The sequence below is a fragment of the Apostichopus japonicus genome, chromosome 19 (genome assembly GCF_037975245.1).
Source record: "Apostichopus japonicus isolate 1M-3 chromosome 19, ASM3797524v1, whole genome shotgun sequence".
In the NCBI taxonomy this organism is placed as follows: Eukaryota; Metazoa; Echinodermata; class Holothuroidea; order Aspidochirotida; family Stichopodidae; genus Apostichopus; species Apostichopus japonicus.
In genome coordinates, this window is record NC_092579.1 from 28,808,903 (window position 1) to 28,833,251 (window position 24,349).

At 35.0% G+C, this 24,349-nt stretch overlaps 1 protein-coding gene across 1 annotated transcript in view; it reads right to left on the reverse strand.

Moving 5' to 3' along the window:
* LOC139959837 (uncharacterized) overlaps positions 1-24,349 on the reverse strand; it is an 82,152-nt gene that overhangs the window by 17,580 nt on the left and 40,223 nt on the right. The window contains exons 49-78 of the mRNA XM_071957717.1: positions 23,803-23,919; positions 23,092-23,214; positions 22,339-22,458; positions 21,607-21,720; positions 20,727-20,846; positions 19,974-20,099; positions 19,398-19,514; positions 18,563-18,685; positions 17,998-18,120; positions 16,515-16,637; positions 15,702-15,818; positions 15,103-15,225; positions 14,424-14,540; positions 13,857-13,970; positions 12,237-12,359; positions 11,546-11,668; positions 10,973-11,095; positions 10,082-10,204; positions 9,737-9,859; positions 8,921-9,043; positions 8,174-8,302; positions 7,316-7,447; positions 6,703-6,837; positions 6,216-6,338; positions 4,980-5,102; positions 4,442-4,564; positions 2,389-2,511; positions 1,696-1,818; positions 1,053-1,175; positions 391-513 (exon numbers count right to left, since the gene is read on the reverse strand). Coding sequence (XP_071813818.1) covers positions 391-513; positions 1,053-1,175; positions 1,696-1,818; positions 2,389-2,511; positions 4,442-4,564; positions 4,980-5,102; positions 6,216-6,338; positions 6,703-6,837; positions 7,316-7,447; positions 8,174-8,302; positions 8,921-9,043; positions 9,737-9,859; positions 10,082-10,204; positions 10,973-11,095; positions 11,546-11,668; positions 12,237-12,359; positions 13,857-13,970; positions 14,424-14,540; positions 15,103-15,225; positions 15,702-15,818; positions 16,515-16,637; positions 17,998-18,120; positions 18,563-18,685; positions 19,398-19,514; positions 19,974-20,099; positions 20,727-20,846; positions 21,607-21,720; positions 22,339-22,458; positions 23,092-23,214; positions 23,803-23,919 — 3,672 coding nt within the window. The remainder of the gene's footprint in view (positions 1-390; positions 514-1,052; positions 1,176-1,695; positions 1,819-2,388; positions 2,512-4,441; positions 4,565-4,979; positions 5,103-6,215; positions 6,339-6,702; positions 6,838-7,315; positions 7,448-8,173; positions 8,303-8,920; positions 9,044-9,736; positions 9,860-10,081; positions 10,205-10,972; positions 11,096-11,545; positions 11,669-12,236; positions 12,360-13,856; positions 13,971-14,423; positions 14,541-15,102; positions 15,226-15,701; positions 15,819-16,514; positions 16,638-17,997; positions 18,121-18,562; positions 18,686-19,397; positions 19,515-19,973; positions 20,100-20,726; positions 20,847-21,606; positions 21,721-22,338; positions 22,459-23,091; positions 23,215-23,802; positions 23,920-24,349) is intronic.

Consider the following 24,349-nt stretch of genomic DNA (forward strand, 5'->3'; position numbering starts at 1 on the left):
TAAACTGAAAACAACTACATATTTTGTAATCAAACATTACAAGAATTATGAAAAATTCTAAGAAATTATTCCTATAACTACATTCTAGTATATGTGTCTGATTTGTAAACATGACAGACAATCATGTTAGCTCATGATTTGCATATTATAATCATTTCATTATGTAAATAGAAGAATATGAATAACTCACAAACTTCATTTCCCGCCCCCCCCCAAAAAAAAAAACCCAAAAAATTATAATAATTCTTTGCTTACCCAAAAAAATTTACTTACCCAAATTTGACTTATACATTGTGAACATATCATTCAACACCAGCTGCTTAGGGAACATTTAAACCTAATGTTAGGGAAAAAGTAATAAAAATGAATTAATATTGATTTTTCACCTACCTTGTGAGCATGTTGGTCCTGTCCAGCAGTTAGGGCACTGACAGGTAAATGATGAGCAATCATTAGAATCTCTCTGACAGATTCCTCCATTCAGACAGGGGTTGGTCCTGCAGATGTTATTATCTGACATAGATAACAAAAGAAGAAATAGAGAAATGGAAATTATAAATTTTATGAAAAAATGTAAACTATTTTCTCTCTTGTTGTACACCCTGGTAAGAATAGAGCGATATTCTTGTCAATGTTGAATTGGAAGTGATTCTACATTGCAGTATTTGAACATTCTATCTTTACAGTATCTGACAGACAATAATATTAATGTAAGAGAAATTCTCCTTTGTATCATTTTAATATGTCCCTGAGAAAGAAACTACTCAAAGTTCAAGAAACAATTCTACTTTTCTCAGTTTGATGAGCACATTTTCAGTTTGTTTGTTTGTTTGAACTGTAATTGTTATGAAACATGAGTATAATATTAAAATTCTTGTGTCCAACAGAAAAGTTCTACTATCTCTCTGCCTATGCCTGTGCAATACAGATAAAGTATTTAATATATGATACCAGATAGGTTCATCAGATAAAATGAAGGGTTCATAAATTTTTTACGAAAATTTGGCAAATTTTTATGTCAGAATCATTCCAATAGATTGAAGTTTACTCACCAACTTGGCATCTGTCCCCAGAAAAGCATTCGGGACATTGACACATGAATCCATCACAGGTCTCTGATAACTGCATGCAAGTACCACCATTCTCACATGGATTGACAGAACAGCCTGATATAACTGCATGAGGGGATAAGTTAAACACACAAAATCATTAGATTGCTACAATACAGTGGGATGGGGGAAAAGGTAGGGGGGAGGGGGAGGGGGAGGAGGATAGTATGATTGTCATCTTCAAGACTGAGAACTATAATTTCCTTGGAAGAGCTTTATATATAATAATATATGAAAAAGGGCATCACGATACAAAACATAACTCTGATTTTATAAAATTACAAACTATAATTAACAATTAAGTGATGGAACTTACCATTTCAAATTTATTAAAATTAATCGGTCAATCTACTTTCATTTCAAGTGATCATTTACCTAGTCTGTAAGTATGGTATTCAAATAAATCAAAGGAAGTTTGCTTGCTAAGTATACATTACATGAACTGGTAAACTAAACTTCCTTAGTCTTTACTAACAGATCAACCAAACCATCACAAGGTTTGTATGTAAACTATTTATTAATAACTAAGTTACTAGCTACGTATGAGATCGGACAATCTTTTTGCACTGTTTTGTATTAATCTTACCTTGTTCACAGAATTCACCAGCCCAGCAGCCTGTGCAAGTGCACTGAAATTCATTGCAGTTGTCAGTCGCCCTCTGGCACACGCCATTGTTCTTACAGGGGTCTGACGCACAAGGGTTTTTCTCTGTTAATAAAATGGCAGAAAAGGAAATTTTTGAGAAGATTTTGTTTGTTACAAGAAACATTTGTGAGCTGGTCTTGATAACCAAAGATGGCAGAAGGGGGTTCAATCTGTGCAGGGATGCGGGGGGAGGGGGGTGGGAGGGGCACATGAAAAAGGGCACTTTGGGGGTCATGTGACTTTGATTGCAGGAAGCAGCCTGCAAATCACCTTGAATGTCCTGACAAAAAGGACACTGTGTATATTCTGCACAACAAACTCCGGTATTGGAATGTTTCTCAATAAATTGTCACTTTGTAGTCTTGCAAAGTTTACAACAAAATGACACTTTCTAATAAGGTTTCTTTCAATAGTTTCTCAACAAAGGTCACATTTTAAATAGTGTCGCACTTTTTCAATACCAATGTGGAAAAAGGGTAGCACTTTTCATTATTAACAATAAATGTACTTCTAAAAGGGGGCACTTGTTAGGTTTTTCACAAAACTGGGGGACCTGAGTTCCTCCCTGGCTTACCATCTCTGCCACCCCAGAACATACCATTAAATTAAACAGATTGTAATCATAATACTCACCAACATCACAGGTCGGACCGAACCAGCATCCGCTGCAGAAACAGTGGTAGGAAGAGGGATCGCCAACGACTGGAAGGCATGTACCATTATTACTGCAGGGGTTGTTTTCACATGGATTGACAGCTGATATTGAAAATTAACACAAGATTAATTGAAATAGTATTATACCTGTAACATCTTGCAGAGTGCATATTATCAACCCAAACTAATCCTATGTTTGTTCACATTCATAAACTTTGTAGTCTTAAACAAATAGAGGAGGGGTAAGTAACAACTTTACTGTAAACAAAATAAACTAAACTACTACTGGGGACTTTATATGGTACTTACGCTTGGCCGAAAAGATACTTGATCATTAATGAAATAATCAGAAATCCACAGAAATCCAAGAGTCTTGGGATCATTTTAATTTTTTAAGTTTATGAAAAGGTGATTAGAAATATATTTATCTCTTTGTCATGACTCCTAACAAAGAGAGATATAAAGTGCAATGACCTTGAAGTACTACGGACACCTATAGCCAATTAGCCTCATATTCAGTTCATTTGTTATGTGTGATAATCTCTTTCATAGTCTGTTGAAATTTTTAGAACAGCTCTTTCGTTTCCGTTTTCGTTTTTGCACATTTGAAAGTTTTGATTAATCTGGGAGACTCATTAAATATGTGCAAACCATGATGTGGAGTGTTGTGCTCATCTAAATTTCTTATTTTAGCCCCTAATAAGTTAATTACAAGCCCACATATATCATTTGAATTATATGATGGTCCTTTCTTCAAAGAAGACGATAACATATTTTAAAAAATCGCCTTGGCCACAAACCTTTGTTTGGTGTCTTTGAAATGAACATTGTAAAAACAAAGGAATAACATAACAGAAAATTAGGCAGTCACTCCCTTTACATCATTAATATCTATAATTAGATATAATAGAATTAAGAAAAGTCGTGTAACATGGTCAGTCTTTGATGGGAGCTGCAGCTATTTTCATGATTGCTAATGCCTATTTGAGTGATTAGGACAATGTCGTTCATAGGTGTCCGACGACCATTCAATTTGTTGCCATGGTGACAGTTGCTACACTAAATTCATCAAGGGACTCCAAATTGAAAACTATCATGTCCGTCTGTCTCCTGAACAAATTCAACCAGATGATGAATGTTACAGACAGAACAGGAAAAAAAATGTGCAAGGCTTGAAGAAACAACAAATTATAATGTTCAATTTCAATCTGCTGTTGTGTCCATCAGGTTTCCCACATGAAATCTACAAAATTTTCCCTGACATATCTTTCTTAAAAATTGTGCTTTCCAGCCAAGATTGATACCATTAATGCAATGGATCACTTAATAAATTGGTCATGCCCATTTGTAAGCGAATACTTTGAGTCCAGCTGGTGTTAAGCTAACCTTTGCTGAAAACATTATCAGTCAGTAAAATGGACAGAATCTTGGTAACCTAAACTATCTATATATTCTATATGAGTTGCAGCAAGTACTCATTACATAGCAATCTACACAGCCCCATGTAATCTGTAGGTTATATATTAATCCTAACATAATTCATATTGATTTTTATATATTGGTACTAACGTCAGCCCAATTTATTCTTGTTCCCCACAGAGAAATAGTTTGTTCATGCTTGGTCTGACCAAGGTAATTTTTATTTTTATTTTAAATTTATTATTACTTCATTATTTTTATTTTTAAATTTAAAACAGTGTAATGTCCACAATAAACAGTTTGAAAGGAGAATTAGTATAGCCATGAAATACTGATAGTTATTGAGTAGATTTTAGCCACACATATGTCAATCGGATTACAGTTCAAAGTGGTCACTGTTGGAGGCTATTACCATCACAGATTTCATGTGTTGAATCATGCATTTCAACTTCCAATTGTCAGTAATATATACAAGCATTCCTTACAACAACAAAACTAAGCATATCAATAAATAAATGGTTTAAATGTAATCTCATAAATGAACACTTTTAACCTGAAGTTTGCCGATGTCTACTGACCCCTTCCTACATAGTTGTCAAGACGTAAAACTTACGCAAGTTGCAAGTCGGGCCCTGATAGAACTCTGGACACTGACAGAAGTAGTCCAGACAGGAATTCCCACTGACGAAACATTCTCCACCATTCAAGCAGGGATTAGGGTCACAGGTAGTGACAGCTGACAAAAGAAAGGATATAAAGTAATGATGGACGGAGACTAAACTTTGTCATTTCAGGAACTTTTATGTCCGCAAGGTTTTACTTATTATTATGGCAAACAAATTGCAACATTTTTGATGTACAGAATGTTTGCCATAGAAACTTTATAATGTATTGAGCATGTAAATTAATGGAGGCAACTGTGTGACTGAAAGTTGTAGTACTAATAATGATCTGTTCAATAATGATTGTACTTGAAGGAAACAGGGTGGTGACTTTGATGACTGATTACATGTCGAAAGAATCTTACAAGATTTACATCAGACATTCTTACAAGTCACAATTGACAGTAATTTTGCTAAACAATGAACATCACCCACCAGAAATATTCCTCATGTCACAAGTGAGGCTTCGTTTTAGGAACATCTACTTACCCATTTTGCACTGATCGCCTGAGAAGCATTCCGAGCAACGACAGAAATAATCATCGCAAGTTTCACCGCTGATGAAGCAACTCCCTCCATTCTGACAGGGACTTGATTCGCAAGGATTGACCGCTGCAAATACAGAAAAGTAATAATTTGGAAAATAATGGAAAAGAAAAGAAAAATATGAAATATCAAGCAACAAATTTGTTATGCCTTATTAACATTAAAGCAGGTGGCAGCGGTTGTTTTGTAGGATCAATCAGGAGCTGTATTTACAATTCAGCTTGGGCTGAAGTTGTTGCCATTAAATAGTAAGCTAATCACATTATGCAATGAAAACCTCGCTTGTAGAAATTGAAACCCTAGGGATTGCTATGTAAACTAGTTATAACGCATAAGCTATGAGTGTCCTGAGTTAGGACTTTATGATGCTAATGCAGTAACATGTGCATGTGTAACATATACAGTGATGTTTTTTATAGTTGACTGATTTTTAACTTTGCATATGTAGTTAAAGAAAACTCAGTGCCTCGCTCTCTTCTCCATGAGTCTCACCTTCTGTGGCTTTCCCTGCATGGCTATCTCTCTCTCTTTACTTATCTCCAGCCAGACACATATCAGCATTTTACAGCAACATGAGATTTAACTTTACACTGTTCTCAATGATATACTTACTGGGCAGCATTGCCTTCTCATGTTAAGCTTTTCATCATCAAGTATATTACTTTCCTGTACACTTTACTCCATTTACTTGGAAACAATAACCTAACATATCTATAACCTGATCCCGACATCCCTGGTATGTGATACCGCTCATACAAGGAGGAACCCAGTGTAAGCTGGCCAACCACCACAAGTACCTCTATGTTTGTTAAGGCTTAAATATTAATGTTGTAAGTACCGGTACATAAACTTCTTGTACGTTGTTTAAAGCTGTTCATTTCTTTTGAAACTTTAAAGAGAAATGATACTTTGTTTATATCCTCTAATCCTTCTCATATATTCTCTTGTGTTCCCATACTACTTTAATATCTAACACTGTAACAACTATACAGCTAGAACAGGCCAACACACAGAGGTCTAAAATGCCAGCGGCTTGCTGTGTAATATGTCAATACATGAAATTGGTAGCTAGAATATTAGGACTAACATATTGAGATGACAATTTTAATTATCAATGCACAGTATTCTATTGACTAGTCTCCTATTTGAGAGTCACATTAATCAAACATATTGACTTACAAGTGGTACAAGTGTCTCCTGTGTAGCAGGTCGGGCAGAGGCAGATAAATTGATGACAGTCATCCGCACTTCTGGCACATTTACCACCGTTAAAACACGGATTGGGGTTGCAGGGATTAACAGCTATCAAAGACAGAATGAAAAAGCAAACAGATAATACATACAAAAACCGAATATATGCAAACAAAAATATGAAAAGGACCTATTTAAATATTTTCAATTTAAGAATGTCCCATGAAAACGGTTGACCAAAACCAGAATTAGCTAATATGACAGATGACAAGTATCTGTGGTGTAAAGGTTAATGTAACTGTTAGCTAAAAATCCTGTCAATTATGAGCATAGTTGCAGTCAAATTTTTAAAGTTATTTAACTCCAGAGTGGACATTTTGGAAAGAATCAATGTTGCCATTTTACAAAAGACCAAAATTGTCTGGGGTGTAATAAATGACCTAACCATGAGAAAGATATAGATCAAGTTTATTACCAGCCAGGCAGGTCGGACCCTCAAAGCACTCAGGACACTGACAAAGGAAGGACGAACACTGAGTTTCATCTTGACCCAAGACTTGAAGACAAGTCCCAGAATTGTAACAGGGATCCACGTCACAGGGATTACCAGCTGTAGAAGATATTTATGTGTATGAAAGATTCAATATATCGAATGTCATTCAAAAATTAATATTACAAAGAGCAGGAATACTTTGTTTAGCAAGAACAGGATTCAAAACAAGTCATGTTTTCTACAAACTGAGCTATTCAGAACAAATATTCTGATCTCCTGTAAAAGAAATGGAAATAATAAATCATAATTTAAAATTATATGGATTGGTTTTCGAATATCCTGCTGGACCTCTTTGTAGAACACACAAATGCTAAACATGACTGTAGGTCTACTTAAATATAAAATTAAATCATTTTCCCCATATTCCCCTCAATGATACGTCATGATGCTGTACTTGACTCTTAATGGTATTGAAGTATAGAACATGTAGATGCCAAGAAAAGATCAAATGTAACATGTTCATTCTGATGACCGATGAACAAAATATTATTACATCTTGGACTAAAGTATGAAGAGCGACAAAATAGAATTTTACCAGTAGTACAGTCCACTCCTTCCCAACATCCTTTGCACTGACAAGAAAATGATGGACAAACACTGCCCACTGTGAAGGCTATGGAGCAAATGCCATCATTCTGGCAGGGTGTACTGCTACAAGGATCGATGACTGCAAAAAGAAGTTAGAAAAATAAGAAAATAAAACAATTAAGAAAAATACGAAATGACACAACAATTAAATTTGGACATCATGGTGAAATCCCATAAAATGATCATAGCTTTAAGCATCAAAGTGCGAAACAAAAAAACTTTACGAATGAATTTTCTCTGTAGTGTGTTAAGTGAAGTCAATTTAACTGTTGTGGTGGTGATTTTAACTTATGGTCAAGTTTTGCTTAAGCACATTTCTCATTAAAAGCTTGGCCGTTCCAGTGTGCCTGACTAAAATGTTGTGAAGAAGACAAACCTGTAAATTAATGTTAATCATTTCTAAAGCACAGATTAATTCCTTATTTCAAATGATACATGCATCTTTCTGCAATATTCTTTAAGAGCAACCTCAGTATCGTTCACTTTACTGTTCTTCTTGGTTTTTTGTATTCTGATTTGTAATCCAAATTGGAGACAACCCCCCCCCCCTTCCCACCCGTCATATTCATTGTACATACAAAGTTTAACACTTTAGTAACATTCTGTACTTACATTGACTAAACAGGTTTTGAATTTTTTACTATTTTTTCAAAAGTTTTTTTCATAAATATGTTTATTTTAACCCGGATCGATCAATCAATTCCTGATTCCTAATTTTATCATTTTCTTAAGTTTTAGGTCATCTATCATAAGTCAAATCAATTGTAGATCTTAAGCTAGATGTTTTCTTAAAGTAGATACTTACATATTTCACAGTGATTCCCAAAATAGCAATCCTGGCACTGACAAGTGTATGTGGAGCACTGCCCTGGTACTTCTGAGGTGAGGCAGGTTCCTTGATTCTGACAAGGGTTACTGCTACAAGGATCACTCACTAAAAAAGAATGTTAAGTTAATTGATCGATCAATAAGCCCATAAATCAATCAATGGATGTATCAATATATCAATCAAACAGATTCAGCAGATATACTGACAACCAAATATTGAGGAAAAAAACTCAAGAAAAATTCACATATTTCAAAAAATGTTCACAAAAAATATTCACAAAATATATTCCAAAAAAATATATTCAAAATAAATGTATTCAAATTATATTCACAAATCACAAATCAAAAAATACAAATATTGCAATTCTGCAGTATTTGTAAGGGGGAGGGGGCTGGTTGAGGGGGTGATATAAAGCACACTTTGTTTTTTAAGTCTGCAGACTAACCTGATCCAACCTTAAAGTCATAAATTACACCCATGTAGAGCACTTTAGTTTCTCAATGATATAAGCAACTGACCTTTACCAATATCAATATTATTTGAAGAAGTTTGAGCCTTACAAACATTGCACTGCAGTGTAGTTACTGTGTAAATGGGCCATTCACTACACCAAGATTAGTAACAAACAAATGATTTTGCTAGCAAACCATAATCATTTGTTCCACCCTCACCCCCCACTCCACCCCCCTTAACAATCATCTGAAACTGGTTAATGACACTTACCTGTTAAGCAGGTTGGCCCAGTCCAACAGTCGGTACACAAACAGTGAAAATTTTGACAATCATCAGCATTCCTGAAACAAAGACCACCGTTGCTACATGGATTGCTCCTACATGGATCTACGGCTACAGAGAGATCAAAGAAGGACAAAATGTTTATATATACTTATATGCAAAATATCAGTTTACATATACAACCTGGGCCAGGTTTATGTCACTGACCTATGTATATAAAACAGTTATCTTATATACAGCTCACTCAGAGTTCATTGTATTACAGCCTACTTCAGCAGTTCTCAATAGGTGGCCCACAAGCCATATCCGGCCCATTAAAGATTACAATAATCCAAGCCACCAAAGCAAAAATGGCGCACAATCTTTTACTAACCTGGTATGTGGGCCCTCAAGTACTTAACAGAATTGAGCACCCTACTCTACACATTACTCAATCTATAAAGTGAAAATTTAGTTTCATTCCCCAGGTCCTTTGGTCAAACAAATTTTTCTATATGCGGATAATATAGATATATTTGAGAAGCCCTGGCATACCCTGTTTTGATGTTACTGGTATGAAGTTAAATACATCATTATTTCACCAGAAAATGTTCAGAGGTATATCAAGGCAACATAACAATCACATAGAGAGAAGGAAATGGGACAATTAAGGAAAGGGGCAAAAAAGGTTACAGGTGAGGTGGGTGGGGGTGGGGGGGGGGGGGGGGGTTGGAGAGATATGATTTTGCCTATCAAACAGTAACAATTAAATTTCTGTCATATAATGCAGAAGTTGATATCTTGTTGTGTTCCCTAGCTCCTTACCTTCGGTGCAAAGACTTCCCATCCAACAATCTGAGCATTCACACTTGACCTCTGTACAGGAATCTTCCATTATCAGACAGGTAGCACCATTCTGACATGGCGACGTCTCACAAGGGTTAATACCTGCAATTCACAACACTCCAAAATGTCATTTAATCATGTAAAACCAAATTATAATTAGTTATTATAGATTTTTGATCCTGAATATGTATTGAAATGAAGATTTCTTCATTTTTCATATTTATAAAACAAAAACCATGATAATGGTACTAAAAACATAAAGTGTGATCTATTTCAACTTATGTATGTATTATACAGGAGTATATGATATTGGTTTTGACTTACGTATTTCACAGAGTGGTCCTGTGAAGCAGGAGGGACAGGTGCAGGTAAAATCCTCACACCTAACGTCAGAGTTTGTACAGACTGCTCCATTCAAGCAAGGAGACTGGCCACATGGATCGATTTCTGTAACATTAAAGACAAAAGAAACAAAGAACAGGTAATAAATACAGGTAATTAATATACATAAATACTATGAAAGAGAAAAAGTATTATGAATCAAGGAATGAACAAATGAAGGAACAAACAAACCAACAAACAAAGATTTCTGGGAGCTGCTGGAATGTCGGGATTCTCGGCATCCCCAAAATATCAGCACAAAAGCATCATTACTTTATAGCTGCATTTATAGTTTCATAAGGCGCAAGTAGATTGAATTAATTTGTTTTGAACATTTTCATAGTAGATGTGACTGGACTGAATCTAATTTGCATATATTTTAAGCTACTATACTGTGGCAGTTACTGCGATCAAGTGTCTAGCTTAATAACTATTCGTTAATTTGGACAAAGTAAAAAACTTCAATAGCATTCCTTCCGATATTTGCACTTGTTACCACAGTGATAAATAATTGCATCTGAAAATGCCATAATGTCTGAAATAAACTTGTTTATCAGGAGCAATACTTAAACAGCTGTATTAGCTGTTTATCATGATGATGCTAACAGTGAGGAGGAGGAGGAGGAGGAGGAGGAGGAGGAGGAGGAGGATAAGGGAGGAGGAGAAGGATGAGGATGATGATGAGGATGAGGATGAGGAGGAGGAGGAGGAGGAGGAGGAGGAGGAGGAGGAGGAGGAGGAGGAGGAGGAGGAGGAGGAGGAGGAGGAGGAGGAGGAGGAGGAGGAGGAGGAGGAGGAGGAGAAGGACAATGAGGAGGGTAATGAGGGTCATACCTGACTGACATAGGTCCCCTGTCCAGCAACCGCTGCAGGTACAGGTAAATGATGAACAGGACTTGTCATCAACCTGACAAATACCTTTGTTGAGACACGGTGAACTGCTGCATGGATTCGAGTCTAAAAATAAACAATACAATAAATAAAAATATTTAATGATAAAATACAGTAAATCAATTATAACATTTATTAAAAAAAAAAAAAAAATCAGGAAAAACAAGAAATTTACCATGCAAGCTGATTAATAACTAATCATAATTAAGTAGACATCCTTCTCAATAGGAGAATATTTTTAATATATATATTTTTTTTATTTATATATATTTGTTATATTTATATTTAATATTTTAATATTTTTAATATCAACCTTGAACATGGGAAATCTCTCCATCCTTGTGTATCACAAAGTTAACCCTATACAAAGTAGCAAACACTGATGTAACAAACTATTAAATTATCACTCAAAACTGAAGGATTTGTGTTAACAAAACAAGGTGTGCAAAGTAGTTTTTAACTTTAAAAATTCAAATAGGAAAAAGGAATAAATCTAGGAGAGTAAACTGCACTTACAGATACTGCAATAGTCTCCAGTCCAACAACCGATACATTCACAAATGTAGTCTGTACAAGAGTTTGGGTCTGCTAAACAACGGCCACCATTTTCACACAGGTTTTCTGCGCAGGGATTCACAGCTGAGTAATAAACAAATCAATACATATAAAACAATACAACCATATACAGTTTGATTCTGTAAAATTGTACCAATTTAATTCTGACACTGAGGCAATACTAATTTGAAACCTTATAAACTTATATTCTCAATTACAGTTAAAATTAATATTTTTGAAGTTATATGTTGTTAAATAAAAAACAGAGTTCATTTTCCTTAAACACTACTTCCCTGCCACTAAATAGCTCCCCTGCCACTTAACAGGTTGTATGACTACAACTACATAAGATCCTCATGCATATTGTCTGTATGGTACCACAGAGTTTAACTAGAATCAATAAGAAAGAAACTATAAATAGGAAACAGACACAACTAGAAACTGGATAGCTCATGTCAAGGAACAAAACACTTTATGTGCATTTATTATGTTAGTCCTTCACTCAAATATTATCCTGTTCCACATTCCTTTTGCTCTAATAATTTTTTCCCATTGTTTTTTATTTTGGTGAGTTTTTCTGTTAATTGCCTATTAACTTCATATATCATCATTAAAACAATAACTGCAGTTTTGATTACTTATCCTGACTTACGTATTGAGCAGAGTGGTCCAGTCCAACAATCCGGGCAGGAACAGGTGAATTGTTGACAACTGTTTGGTACCTCCTGACAGACACCTTCATTCTCACATGGATCTCCTGTACATCCCCCTACATCTGTGAGATGATAACAGAATGCCTTACTCAAAATAATAGTCTTGAAATTCAATATATTTGCTTACTTTGCTTTGCTTGTTATGTTTTTAATTGCTTTGATTCTAGTCTGTTATGTGTGATTTGATTGATTTCTTTTGCTTCATTTAATAATACACTTTGAAATGTTCGTTAAAATGCTGTCACAAAATGTATAGATACTGATACTGACATACTGGGGAAATAACAAAATGAATCAAGAATGTTACGGAAGGATGAAGTGGATGCCATAATTGTGTATATCATAGTTTCACAGGGAAAATACATTTTCTCATTTCCTTTTTTGTTCTTTACATAGTTACAAGGTAATAGTAAGTTATATTTGATGTGCATATTCTGTTACAAAATGCTTTCATACTTTAACAGCACAAAAAACTTGCAAATGTCTTTTCCATCGATCAACATAAACAAACAGACTAATACAGGAACAAATCTTTAAAACCTCAAGGTCTAGTGGAATGGCTCTATAATGTCATGCTAAGACTAACTCTAGTCTTCATTCATGTATACAGCTGGAAAAATAAACAAATCCAACCATCTTCCAAAATGAAACAGAATAATTCTTAGTATCTGACTTGGGGATGCATTTATCTTCCAAATGAAACAGAATAATTCTTAGTATCTGACTTGGGGATGCATTTATCTTCCAAATGAAACAGAATAATTCTTAGTATCTGACTTGGGGATGCAGTTATCTTCCAAATTAATCAGAATAATTCTTAGTTTCTGATTTGGGGATGCATTTATCTTCCAAATTAATCAGAATAATTCTTAGTTTCTGATTTGGGGATGCAGTTATCTTCCAAATTAATCAGAATAATTCTTAGTATCTGATTTGGGGATGCAGTTATCTTCCAAATTAATCAGAATAATTCTTAGTATCCGATTTGGGGATGCAGTTATCTTCCAAATTAATCAGAATAATTCTTAGTATCCGATTTGGGGATGCATTTATCTTCCAAATTAATCAGAATAATTCTTAGTATCTGATTTGGGGATGCAGTTATCTTCCAAATTAATCAGAATAATTCTTAGTATCCGATTTGGGGATGCAGTTATCTTCCAAATTAATCAGAATAATTCTTAGTATCTGATTTGGGGATGCAGTTATCTTCCAAATTAATCAGAATAATTCTTAATATCTTTTTTGCAGAAGCAGTTATCTTCCAAATGAAACAGAATAATACTTAGTATCTGATTTGGAGATGCAGTTATCTTCCAAATGAAACAGAATAATTCTTAGTATCTGATTGGGGATGCAGCTATCTTTTAAATGAATCAGAATAATTCTTAGAATCTGATTTAGGGATGCATTTATCTTCCAAATGAATCAGAATAATTCTTATGAAATGCAGATGATCAACACCGCCACTATCCAAAGGTTACATTTTCAATGGTTGGGTTCATGTAACCTTTAAGGTTAACATCATCACCAATGAAGTAAGGGACAAGGATACTTACATATATCACAGTTGACTCCATAGTAGCACTGAGGACATTCACAAGAGTAATGGCTGCAAAAATTAACACAGTTGCCTTTATTCTGACAGGGAGAAGACGAACATGCATCCACGGCTGTAATAGAGGAAGAAAAACAAAAAACGCAAATTTAAAAAAAAATCATTTCTATAATTTGAAACTCTTTGTTTTAAGACTCCATTGATTATTACCTGAACTACCACATAATTTTGCCAACAATAAATAACTACAATTGTCTATGGAAATCTCTGTTACATATTTACACCACATGCTGGCATTAACGCTGTTCAAATTGGTGAAATGCAAAGTTCTTTATTAAAAATGAAGCATCATAAAATAGTAATATGGTTTTGGAATGGCTGGATATGCAATGCAAACTGAAAGATTAAATATATCTTTGCAAAATTTTCTCAAGATTTGTTATTTGCATATGCATGAGGTTATCTGTTACAAAAGCAGCAGTTATTTTAATATTGACAAATAATTACATCACTCTGCATATCAGTCATTGTTGTAAAATTGTTTATAAGAAAAATGATATTTCCTTACCTAATTCACACCGATCTCCTTGGTAGCAACCATCACAAATACACCGATAGCCAGGGCATTCACTCACACAAACTGCTCCATTCAAGCAGATGTCCTCAGAGGAACAAAAATCTATTTCTGCAATGTGACAAGAAAAAACAACAGAAAGAACAGAAATTGAGCTTTTTCAGTTAAATGAAATAAAGGAAATGGACATTGTCATGAACTTTGTTTTACCTGCCAGAACCAATCACCGGTTTTATCAAGTTAACATACTATCAAGGCAATACCAACATAAATGAGGAATGTACTTACAATAACTTGTAACAGATGCAAGAAAATTGTTCAGCCTTGTTTCCACAATTTGGTGTATAACAACAGTAAATAGTATAATATTAAATGTCCGGTAGTCAGGACAAACAGATAATTACATGGCAAACTGGACAAACAAGGTTATTCCCATCTTTGTTCTCCCCTGCCACCAATCAGGGGCCCTCATTTCCCCCTCCCCACACACCTCCCGCCCAACACACACACCTTTACCCTACTATATTCGTTCGTTAGTACCAGCATGAATAAAAAAGAACATTATCCAACGAATCCTGCCTGCAATTTTATGATTTACTTCTGTCAAAAGTACATCATATCATAAACTATCAAATAACTATTAAAGATTGTTTTGATTTTTGGCTTCCCTGACCTTGTTCACAGTATTTTCCTGTGAAGCAATCTTCACAGGCACAGGAGGTGGATGTGCAGTCTTCACTCTGAGAGCAATTTCCTCCGTTGAAACAGGGATCTTGAGTCGCACAGAGGTCCACATCTGAAAAGGAGGAGATGAGATGTACATAGACAACACAGCACTGGTTATGTTAAGACACATTATGGTGTTGAAAGTAAATGTAGAAGTAAATGGGAAGGAGTGATGATTGGGGTGGAAGAACATACTCTGTCAAGCATTTGCTGTGACCAAAGTTTTCACTTATAAACTATATTTAAAATCTTTATTTAATATCAAAAATTGCAAAAACCAATTTCGTAGGGACTTCGGGCAATGTGACATAAAATAAAGTTATTTTAAAGCTAAACAAGTAAATTCTTTGTTTTTTGTCCAAATACACACTCTTGCTCACTTCTCTAAAATGACTGCACATTTTCCCTTACATATTGCAAAACATTTTTTATTCAATCACTTTCAAAATAATTAAAACCCTGTTACAGATGAATACAGATGAATACAAAAAAATGGGAAAAGCTACAAAAAAAATTGGATCAACAAATACTGCAGAAAGGACGTACGTGACTGACAGGCAGGTCCAAAATGACAAGAATCACACAAGCAGCGATGAGAGGTGCAGGAGGTGGGAGAGCAGGTACCTCCATGACCACAGTCAACACCAGAGCATGGGTCCAATACTGTGGAAAGACAATCAACAGTTTAAGAGTATGTCAGCTTGTATTAGAAACCATTTATCCCTTTGAATTTATGCAGACGAAGAAGCTTCTGATGTTAGTCTTGTATATTAGACAAAATAAAATAAAACTGTTAGCAAACTGCTTATCCACTAGAGAGCCTGTGTAGGAGAATGTGTACAAATACAGAGTAGATAAGGAGGATCACCAAAAGGGATACAGTAACAGAGCAACTGAAATCAAAATATAATAAAACTGTTGTCATTTAGCCTTTGAAGAAGATCCTGCTAGGATCGAAACGTCAGGCCAACTTACTTTTACACATTGTATATTGTGTACAACACAGCTACACATCTTTGAACTTGTATAGCAATTTGACCATTTTGTGTAGCAATTTTGCGATGCTATACCGGATAAATTTTTCTCTGTAACCAATTATAGTTAAGCCCAATCCACTTCAAAATTTGAATATCATGCCCATCCAGATAAAAATACAAGTACATGCAAAAATGATGTTATTTTGAAGCATGAAATCTTAGCCATTGTTTTAGGCTACAGATGATGTATTGACCTCATGTGATGAATAGGCTGACCAATAATTCAGTGAATAAAATGTCCAGATCTGACTTACAAAAGCAGATAGTAATATTACCAAGTATTCTTGATACAAAAACTTTGTTCAGTTTAAGAATCACTCACATGTTTCACACGTTGTTCCTGTGTAACAGCCATCACAGATACAAGAATACACAGAACAGTCCTCTGGGCTCTGTTGACAGGTTGCGCCGTTCTTGCACGGTGAAGATGAACATGGATTGATTTCTGTCATAAGATAACAAATGTTAAGAATGTGCAACAAAGAAATTAGGTAAAAAACGAAGGCCGTAGTGTAAAGATTTGCCAAAAATTAATTCAGAGAAAATTCAATCTATGCAAGAAAGAGTGAATCTGTACTAATATTTATAGATATAATGTCATTTCACTTTTCACAAAGTTTAGCAGAAGAAAGTCAGTAGTGTGTATCGAAATACATTTACAAAATTAAAAGCAAAATACAAATACAAAATACATTTTATACCAAGAATCATCTGATGACCACACCTCCAAACCATTTCATTGCCCGTCAATATATTTGCTTCTACATCCATTAACGTACCAAACCAAACAGATTAAACTTTGCTTAAGATGTTAATTTCATCTTTCATCTTTGCCTCTTAATTTTTTCTCTACCCATCTCTAACTTTCTCTCCATATTTAAGGAGGTTTGTTTCATTCAGGTTTAAAACCATACAAACCTAGTCAGCTAAGTTACCAGATGTCACTCTTGCAGTCAATCCACCATTCCAAACAAACACTACACAGCATCTTCTTCTCTATACCAATATTGTGCAATTCAGTGATAATTATCATAATTACTTGAGACGATGCAAATGTAACTTTGTCAGGAACATTTTGTGACAAACGAGGCTAGACCCAGGTCTTTCTACTGCAAACTTGAGGTAGCCCTTATGTTAGGTTAATCTTTCATACAAATTGAACTGACTTTTTGATACTGTGCTATATTTTGATGTGGGTTTCGTCTCGTTAATAACCACACAAAACAATTACACTGTACAAAAGGATCATCTCTTTATCATGTTTTAAGAGTTTTTTCATTGTATGTAACATTCCAGACGATAAATGGTTTCCCAGTATTTGCCATAATTACAGAATTAATAACTTAATGAAGAGACAACTGAATGTATCTTTGTATCAGTAATTCAATCTAACATATAGCTTGTTTAAAAGTATATAGGCCTGACATTTTGATCCTAGCAGGATCTTCTTCAGAGGCTCCAAACGTCAGGCCAACTTACTTTCACACATTCTCTCATACAGGCTCTTTAGTGGATAAGCAGTTTGCTAACAGTTTTTGTTTTATTTTAATTTAATGTAAAGTAATGTAATTTATTTTAATTTATTAATATATTATATATATATATATATAATATATAGCTTGTACAAAAAAGAATTGTAGTAGGTGAGAGTTATATTGTCATATTGGAAACACAACCAGATTCTTTGACATCCATTCTTCCAACCTCTAAACATCATCCACCCTGTACCTCATTTTGCTAGAGAAGGAGAATTATCCACCTGTGCCCTGAAAGCATTTAAATATTTAGAAATGTCATGAGATTACCTCTATCACAAAGAGCATCACCATAGCAACCTTCACAGAGACATGAATATTCAGTACAGGAGCCAGGGTGTGGAAAACATACTCCATCATTCTGACAGGGGTTAGGTGAGCACTGGTCCACAGCTGCAAGAAGAATCAATTAAATGAAGTCATGAACTCTGCTGCAAAGAACAAATTAATAACTTTGTGAAAAAGCAAAGAATTTTGGGTAAGAACCAAGAAATGAAACTTACAATAGATCTTAGGAATTATACCAGAGTCCTGTGGTTCATAAGATATTCATAATACTGTTATCCATTTTAATTTCGTTTGTGTACAACTGCAAAAAGTAGGAGTTGACAATGACAGCACGAGTACTAATCTGACGACTGTAATGTTACATCCATCTTAAAATCTACTGTCACAAGAAAATCATTAATCTGAAAATTGGATTGAAAGAGAATAGAATTTCCAACCTGCCACAAGATATTCAGTTCTTTTTGCATGTCATCTACAACAATTTGTTATCTAAATTTCTGTGGAAAAACAAAACCAATTGTGAAGACACGCCCTTGGGACAACTTACGAATGGTGCAGCTGCTTCCATGGTAACACTCAGGACAGGAACATGTAAATTCAGTACAATTGGTGGCATCCATGTTACAGGTTCCTCCATTTGCACATGGATTTAGATCACAAGGGTTGATTTCTGTGAAGGGAATATACATAAATACAATTTAACTTTATAATTGCACATGTTCCTTGAAGAAGTCACAAAGAACAGATTTTAAAAAGACATTTGTTTTGTGAATTTCTCTGTTGTGTTACCACTCTAAATATTCAATCACTAATTAGACCAACATTGCCGACCTGATAGAATTAGCATATCATTCCATCTGTCTGGGGAGGGGGAAGGTGGGAGGAAGGGTCAGTAATCTTACTGCTTAGGGAGAAGAGGATACTGTTCCATTTACATAATATCACCCTAAATTTCAATGCCGAGAAGATATCACAGCTATTTTGTGTTACTCCACATATCCACATCAATTTTCTCAATGTGTTTTCAATGTTAGCTCAGTGGTTAACGCTGGCGCCTTCCAATCATAAGGTCCCCGGTTCGAGTCACTCCAAGATTAATGTATGTCGTCCAGTTACAGAGTTATTGACAATTGGCAATTCATAATCATGGACGTTAAATATGAATGTAAGAGACTGACTTCGGTCAGCTTGCGGCTTTGATAAGCCAACAAGGCTTCTTCGCGAGTTCCTGCTTGCAGGAGGATCTAAAATACATACATACAATGTTTGTAAAAGAAACAATACAATGAATCTCTACTCCATCGATAGACTAATGAAGAATTTTCTTACAGGATCCTAAAACTCTTCTTACCACTTCTTCTCATCAGTTATCACATTCTTACCTTGCAAGCAGAGTTCACCGGTATGACATCGGTCACATTCGCAGTAAAATTCCAAACAGGATAACTCCTGACAGGTACTACCAGGTCCACATGGATTGGAAGCACAAGGTTGTAACTCTAGTCAATTCAAAAGCAAGAGAAAGGAATTTGCATAAAATTTACATAAAGTTAGATCAGCTCATTGCAAACGTGAAATATGCTTTAAAAAATTATGATAAAGTTAACAACAACATTATCTGTCACAAATAAAGGCAGGCTATTGGTTTACTAAAAAGTGATATTTTTGTTTCAAAGCAGTTTCAAAGCAGAAAGATAAATTTGTGAAAAATGGCTGCTGATGAGAATGTTGCCTGTAGGTACTTTTATATTTTCTCACTTTTATATTTTTTATTTTTTATATTTGTCTATTATCAAACTTCATATGTGAAAAGTAATATATACAATCTAAAGTTGGAAATGCCAAAATCTTTAAGTTAATAATAACCTGCTTTTAAGATTGCAATTTGAAATATGTGTGACATTGTTCAGGTCTTATTTCAATCTTAAAATGTGATAAAAAGTAAATTATTTTCTTACTTTCTTCACATCTCTCTCCAGTATAGCACATAGGACAGAAACAGTCTATCTGTGTACAGCTGGTTCCTGGGATCACCTCACAAACAGCATCGTTTTGACAAGGGTTAGAGAAGCATGGGTTGGAATCTAGGAGAAGGTGGGGGGAGGGGGAAGGGGGGGAGGAGTGAGAAAGTGAAAAATATCATGAAAGTTATTGGCAAAATGTATGAACTACTGATAAATTTGAATAATTTGTTTACTTTGACATCAATAATACTGAATTAAAGTTAAATTTTGATCCATTACTATATTCCTCAAAAAGACTTAAACATTACACACGTTAAAGCAGTTAAGTTATATTCTGGAATTCTCCTTATTACACTCTTTATATCAGGTCAGTCACAGTTGTCAATCAAGTAACTTGAGAAAATGGTAATGTGAAAACAATTTGAAGGTTTTTTTTACACTGCTTGAGAAACAAAACAAAATTGACAATGATAAGTACTATGGCTTAATGATAACTTCAGCCCAGACTTTAATATGCAAATAATGCTAGACCTTAAACTACATTTAGCAATAAAGTATTGGATTCCAAGGTTATGTGTTGCTGTTTCTTTGGTCAAGAGTAATAGCATATTGTTCAGTACGAAACAAATGTTATGACAAAAGTCTATCAAACTAACAAATATGGATTGAAGTAATCATCTAATTGCTTGACAGGATTTCATGATTGTAAACGCAAAACAATAACTTTTAATCAATGGTTAGACTTACATGTTTCACAGTTGTTTCCACTGAAACATTCTGGACACTGACAGGTGTGAGCCAGGCAGTCATTTGACCCTATGCATTGTCCTCCATTGAAACAAGGCGAGCTACTACATGGATCTAAAGCTGTTAATGTAATGCAAAATAGAGAATAGGAAAAGATTCAGGACAGCAAAATATCAAGAACTATTAAAATATGCTTGATTTATTGTGACTGATATTTCTTGAAAATGAGCAATAATTTTTAAATTTTTCAGATGTAGTCTATAAATAAATAAATAAACTAATAAACATTATGCTGTAAACTTTCAATTTGAAATAAACAGAAGAATGATTCTTCAAGTGATGGCCGAAAGAATTATTCTCTAAAGTAACATTTACTAAACTAAAACATTCCAAAAGGAGAACAGATTACAAAACTGTTAGAAATATTGCAAACAAAAAATGTTGATAACCAACAAACCCTTTTCTCATATAATATGGACATGCCATCCCCTCATCCCACTCCAAGTACCCCACCATGGCCTACTCACTCCACCACAATACATCATACCATACTATACCATACTATACCAATCTATACAAGACTGTATACGCTAATTTACACTAAACTGCTTTCAAGACTATAACTTGGCCAAACATAAACTTTGATTGATGCAAGCTATAATGTTATTGTTCAAGACTAATTTACTTTACTTTCTTTCAGAGGCAAGATCAACATTGTACACTGTCAGATAAGAAATTCCAACATCAGCTATAATTAAATTATTCACAACTTTCAAATCATTTTGGAATATCGAAATGTTTATTTGATCTGCCAACCTCCAACCACTTAACTGAATGGAAATAAAAAGAGATTGAAATTTATTCGTTTCAAAGCATTCACCTGTTTCACAAGATTCTCCCGTTTGACATATGGGACAGGAGCAGGTGTGGTAAGTGCAGAAATTGTTACAAGTAGAGTCAGCACCACAGGGGTCTCCTTCGCAGGCGTCCACGGCTGAGAGGAAAGATTAGATCTGATTATTACATGCATAATGTGATAGTGTAACAAAGATACAAGAATCATGTACAGGATACAAGAAAGCATAGAGAATAATGGTATTATATTTACAGACAAAAAAAACACTTGCAAAACTATGAGCAAACTTGTTGAATGTTTAGAAATGTTCCAGAGGAAGAATTTATAGCACCTGTGAGGGAGTGCAAACACTGCTTTAAAGGGTGTGAAGACTCGTGCGCAAAGAAACGTCTCATGCCGGTAATTTGACCTAGTTTCGAATGAGGTGTAACAGAAGTGTTAGACACCACCATTGATCCCAGAAAATACACACACAGCTTGCTACCGTCGGTAATTAGACACTAGTGTACACTCAGTACATACAGCTGCATTTTGTCTGCATTTTGTAGCGACAAGAAGAAAACTTCACTTGCAAGCAATGGAAAGTTCACTTTTTCAGAGCGGGGCACATGGTTTGGGGCGAGTCTTCAATGCCTTTAAATCTTCTTTTCTTTATCTGATTTTATTTTCACTAATGCCAATTCTTTGCTGACACCAGGATACAGTACTAGGAAGCATGCTATAACAGCATATAATAACAAAATGATGTTTCCTTACGAATGTCACAATTCTTGCCAGTGAAGCATGGATCCGTACATATACACAGGTAATCGGGACATCGATCGATACAGAGGGCGCCATTCTTACAGGGACTGTCTACTTCACAGATGTTAACACCTGTCAATATCAGAGAAGATACAAAAAATGGTACATAATAATAAAAGCACATGTCAATCATATCAGCAAAAACGAGTATTCAAACCTTGTAATATTTAAATAATTTGATGAATTTTTAAGAAATATATATGTAACAGAAAGTTTTTACCGGAATCTTGACATTCAAAGAGTTTAAATGGCTGTCCTGCCTAATTACTAAATACCAAACTAGCCAAATCCAACTAATGAAAACACATATTTAACAATCACTTCGCAAATGACACAAATTTACTTTTCAAAAATAAATTTTTATGAGCATACAAACCCTTTTCTCATATAATATGGACATCCACCCCTCATCCCACATCAAGTACCCCACCATGGCCTACTCACTTCACCACAATACATCATACCATACTATACCAATCTATACAAGACTGTATACGATAATTTACACTAAACTGCTTTCAAGACTATATCTTGGCCAAACATAAACTTGCAATATAACCAAGTAAAAGATATCATGGAAATACATTTTTACTAATAATCAGGACAGGTATTAAACCTTCAATTGTTTATTTCTTATTCAACCAGCTCCCTAGTTCACCCCTTTGTCCCATCATAAAGCCTATACTAACTCAGGGAAATACTTACTTTCCCCGCAATATCTTCCTCTTGAGCAAGAGTCACATAGGCAAATGATATCCTGACAGCCTGGAAGTTGCAGGCAAAATGCAGCATTTTGGCAGAAATTTTGTGTTTGACACAAGTTGACAGCTGAAAATAAAAGAATTTAAATTGGCAGTCAGAGAAGATCCTTCATGCATGATAGGGTTAACCCTAAATCGAAAGAAGTGATTGTGACATTGCAAGGTTCAAATTTGGCATTTACGGTGATGACATGTTAGCAAATATCAAATACTATCATGGTGTCTTTCACTGTAACATACATCAATCAATGGAAAAGGTGGAATACATGTCAAGTAAGAAAACAGTCTGAGGTGTAAGAGGACATTGCTTTCTGAGGAAGAAGGCCGGGGGGGGGTGGGGGAGGAGGCTTCACATTGATGATGAAGGTTTGTAGAGCTTACCTGTTAGGGGAAGCCTTTCATTTATTAGTTGTGGGCAGAACTTGCCAGCCTGACTTGTTCTACACTCACTTCCAAAACCCCTTCCACCTCTGACCCCTCTGATGATGATATCATTGGTACCAATCAACAGCCAATCACATTTGAATGTTCATCTCATTGAAAGAAGTAAATTTAAAGAGATATTTTCTAGTTAAATAGGATAAAAAGTTTATCAAGCATAATAAATTCCATCTTGGGATGGAAATCACCACTATATAATGAGAGAGTCCCTCACCTGTCTCACAATTGTCTCCTGTCCGGCAGGAGGAGCACTGGCAGGTGTAACTGTCACAGCCCTCTGGGAGGCAGGTACCCCCTCCTTGACATGGATTAGGATCACAAGGGTCATTCACTGCGGTTACAAAAAATATGAAATATTATTGTAGAATCATTATTTGAACAATACTCATGCTCCAGTTACAGAGTTGTTGACAATTAACAATTCATAATCATGGACGTTAAATATGTAAAAAATGTAAGAGACTGACTTCGGTCAGCTTGCGGCTTTGATAAACCAATGAGGCTTCTTCGCGAGTTCCTGCTTGCAGGAGGATCTAATATACATACATACATACAAGTTACTGCTGCAGAATTTGCTCCATTAACTAGTGACTATTATAATACCAGTCTGCAGGGCTTTTATCTAGTTAATATAATAATAGGATTCAAGGCAATGAGTCACCTCAGGAAAACTACTGCTACTGAATCAAAATTTCATTCACAGATTTAAAACTTCCATGCATGTACAACAAAATGCACAATAACAAATAAACCTTGTTTTT